The sequence below is a fragment of the Chelon labrosus genome (assembly GCF_963514085.1).
Source record: "Chelon labrosus genome assembly, chromosome: 13".
Classification (NCBI taxonomy): Eukaryota; Metazoa; Chordata; class Actinopteri; order Mugiliformes; family Mugilidae; genus Chelon; species Chelon labrosus.
The window spans coordinates 10,160,655-10,163,476 of NC_140346.1; the positions used below are offsets into that span (position 1 = coordinate 10,160,655).

At 49.0% G+C, this 2,822-nt stretch overlaps 1 protein-coding gene across 1 annotated transcript; it reads right to left on the minus strand.

Moving 5' to 3' along the window:
• Nucleotides 1–877: 877 nt before the first annotated feature.
• Nucleotides 878–1,648, minus strand: rnf228 (ring finger protein 228; the record flags this gene model as incomplete). Its single annotated transcript, XM_084559513.1, has 1 exon — nucleotides 878–1,648. One exon carries the CDS (start codon nucleotides 1,646–1,648, stop codon nucleotides 878–880), a length of 771 nt encoding a protein of 256 aa, XP_084415639.1.
• Between the last annotated feature and the right edge of the window lie 1,174 nt (nucleotides 1,649–2,822).

The following is a 2,822-nucleotide window of genomic DNA, read 5'->3' on the forward strand; positions in this document are numbered from 1 at the left end:
TCGCTGCCGTTAAAAAAAAATAATAATAATAATAATTAAAAAAGGGAAAAAGTCTTGGCCTTTCAGCAGCCAAGCATGCAGAAAAGTAGCAAAACACAGGTTTAAATTGACAAGCTATCTCTTCGTACCGCTCTGCCTGGGACAGGTGCAGCTTTCATTTGGGAAGGTGGGAACAGTGCCGTCTTGTAAGACGAAGTTAAAGCACGAGGTTTAGGAAGGTCTTCAAGAAAGGCTGATCACACTCTCCTCACCACTCCTCAACACTTGTGGACTATTTACAAGTTTGGATTGTGGATACAGGTTGTTTGGAACTGGATGGCATTTTAGAGGCTCCTCTCATAAACACACAGTAAACCTCCATAAAAATTAAAACCCATCACCTAAAACATCAGGAGTGAACATTGCCAAATATCTGTACAGTACAACAGTGCTTTGTTGAAATATGAGTGAATCATCATGGACAGTTATTATACAGTGAGTGGCATTGTGGGATATGCATATTATTTAGTAGGATAGGTTGGGAGGGTATCAAACCCTGGAAATAATCACTTCACAATCAGCCTTCAAACCAAAAACAACTTAGACCAACGACAGGGGGTCCAAGCCTTAAGTTCTCCTATCAAGATGCCCAATCAGCTGGGCCTGCTGCAAATTCAAGTGCATAAGTTAAGGAAAAGATTATCAAGGATCATGTTGGCCTATTGCTCCAAACAACACGAAGGCCTTTGGGTGTTTGCTATACTGATAAAAGGCCATTTAGGGCGAGATTTCTTCCTAGAAAAAGTAAAGGGAGCAGGAGTATCAGTTGCCAGTACTATGTACATAATCACACACCCACAGCACAACATCTCCATCAATAGTCAGAGCCAGCAGCCTGTCAGGCGTTTCTCCGGGAGTTACTGGTGGCGGACGCGCGGCCTGTCTCATGGTCCGGTCTGTATTTGAGCCAGCAGATGAGCCATGTGACGACCACGGAGAACATGGCCAGGATGCTGGCTACCGACAAGCAAATGGGCCCCGCCGGCGAGGGAGGAATGCTGTGACTGTGCACAAAGATCAGGCCCATGAACAGCAACACCAGCATGGACAGGAAGGAGAAGATCACGCAGACGCAGCCGGTGGTCAGCGCCACTCTCTTGCAGCTCTGACAGCTGTCGTAGCGCACCGAGTCCTGGGAGAGGGTCGTGGCCGTGGACACGGTGGTGGACGGGGTCGCCTGGCTGACGCTGGACGTCCCCGACGCCTCCTCCCGGCGGAGGGCGACGAGGGCTGGGTGCAGCGGGGGAGGGTACGGCGGCAAAGCGTCCTGAGGGAGGGGGTCCGAGTCGATGTAGAGCGGGAAATCCTCCGTCACCTTGGTGTTGTTGGGCAGGTTTTGTATCCGATAATCCGGCACCGGAGTCCGGTGGCGACAGACGGGGCAGCTGATGCGCCATGGCCGCTCCTCCCGGAGGTGAAGCGTGTTCAGACACTCCTCGCAAAACGTGTGCAGGCACTCTAGGATCTTAGGAGCCCGCCGGTCAAGGTCGAAGTAATTGTAACAGATTTTGCATTCGTACTCCTCGTAGGGGAACGCCGTGGGGGGCTCGCCGGGGGGTTCCGCTCCGTTTGATGCCAAATCTACCTCTGCCATGTCATCTTTCGCCATTCACATTCTCCGGTGAACACAAAGGGAGCTGGCGGACAGATGCTGATGACGGTGCACGTCTCTCCTCCTCTCCCCCTCCTCTCCTCCCCTCTCATTGAAACGCCATCATCCCCGCAGATATTGTTGGCGTGTGTTTTTCTAATCCCCTCAACGTCCTTTATGGAGAGCGGCGAGCCTGCCGTCAGTCCGAACGATGCAAAAAAAAATAAAAAATAAATAAATTAGAAAGCTCTCCTTCCTTCTTCGGCTGTGTGGGAATAGATGATGTAATGGTGGTGAATCCGGTGCGAGGACTCATCCATCCAGAGCATCCCACAAAACACAGAGGCAGAGTGGGGGAGAGAGAGAAAGAGGGAGAGAGAGAGAGAGGCGTGTGGGCTTAAAGTCCCATTAAAGGGAGAGAGTGTGTTGTTGTTTTCAGTGCTGTGGTGTTCAGGCAGCATATGACAGCCATGCTCCATCACAATTACGTAGACCCATGACGGACAATAGGATGCGCTAATTTGGTCAACCGGGGGCGTCAGTCAGTTCTCTGTTTCCTGTAACAAAGAACATCAAAACTCACACAATGTACCGGAAAACAGTCACCGCATACAAGTGACACCTGACCATCACATCATATTCATTTAGATACTAGGGTAGAGTGGGGAAGGGTGCAACAGTTTTCTTGCATCTCCTTCAGTTTCCCAGAAATGTTTTGTTTTATTGGAAAGACCCTCTTTTGATGTATTAAATTCACATTTCCCACCTAACATGTGGACGTACTATAATATACACCAATCAGCCACAACATTAAAACCACTGACAGGAGAAGACCAGACCAGGCACCCCACCCCCACATAAAGACTGGCTGGGATCACTTTGCCACATGACAGGTGGAGTTCTTGCATTAAGCGACTATAAGGCGACTAAGACAAAGAAAATCAGTTCAAGCTGTTGGAAACACTCCTCATGTGATGTGTCCAGTCTTTGTCGGTTTAGACTAGTCGTTGGATTTAGCCTGAAGAGTCTGCAGCCATGCTGCAGGAACAATGTAGTTGGAGCTAACATACACACCATTAGTGCATTTCCAAATATTCCAAATTCATCGTGGGTCTTACACCAGTCAGGCATAACATTATGACCACTGACAGGGGAAGTAAATAACATTGACCATCTTGTGACAATACAATGT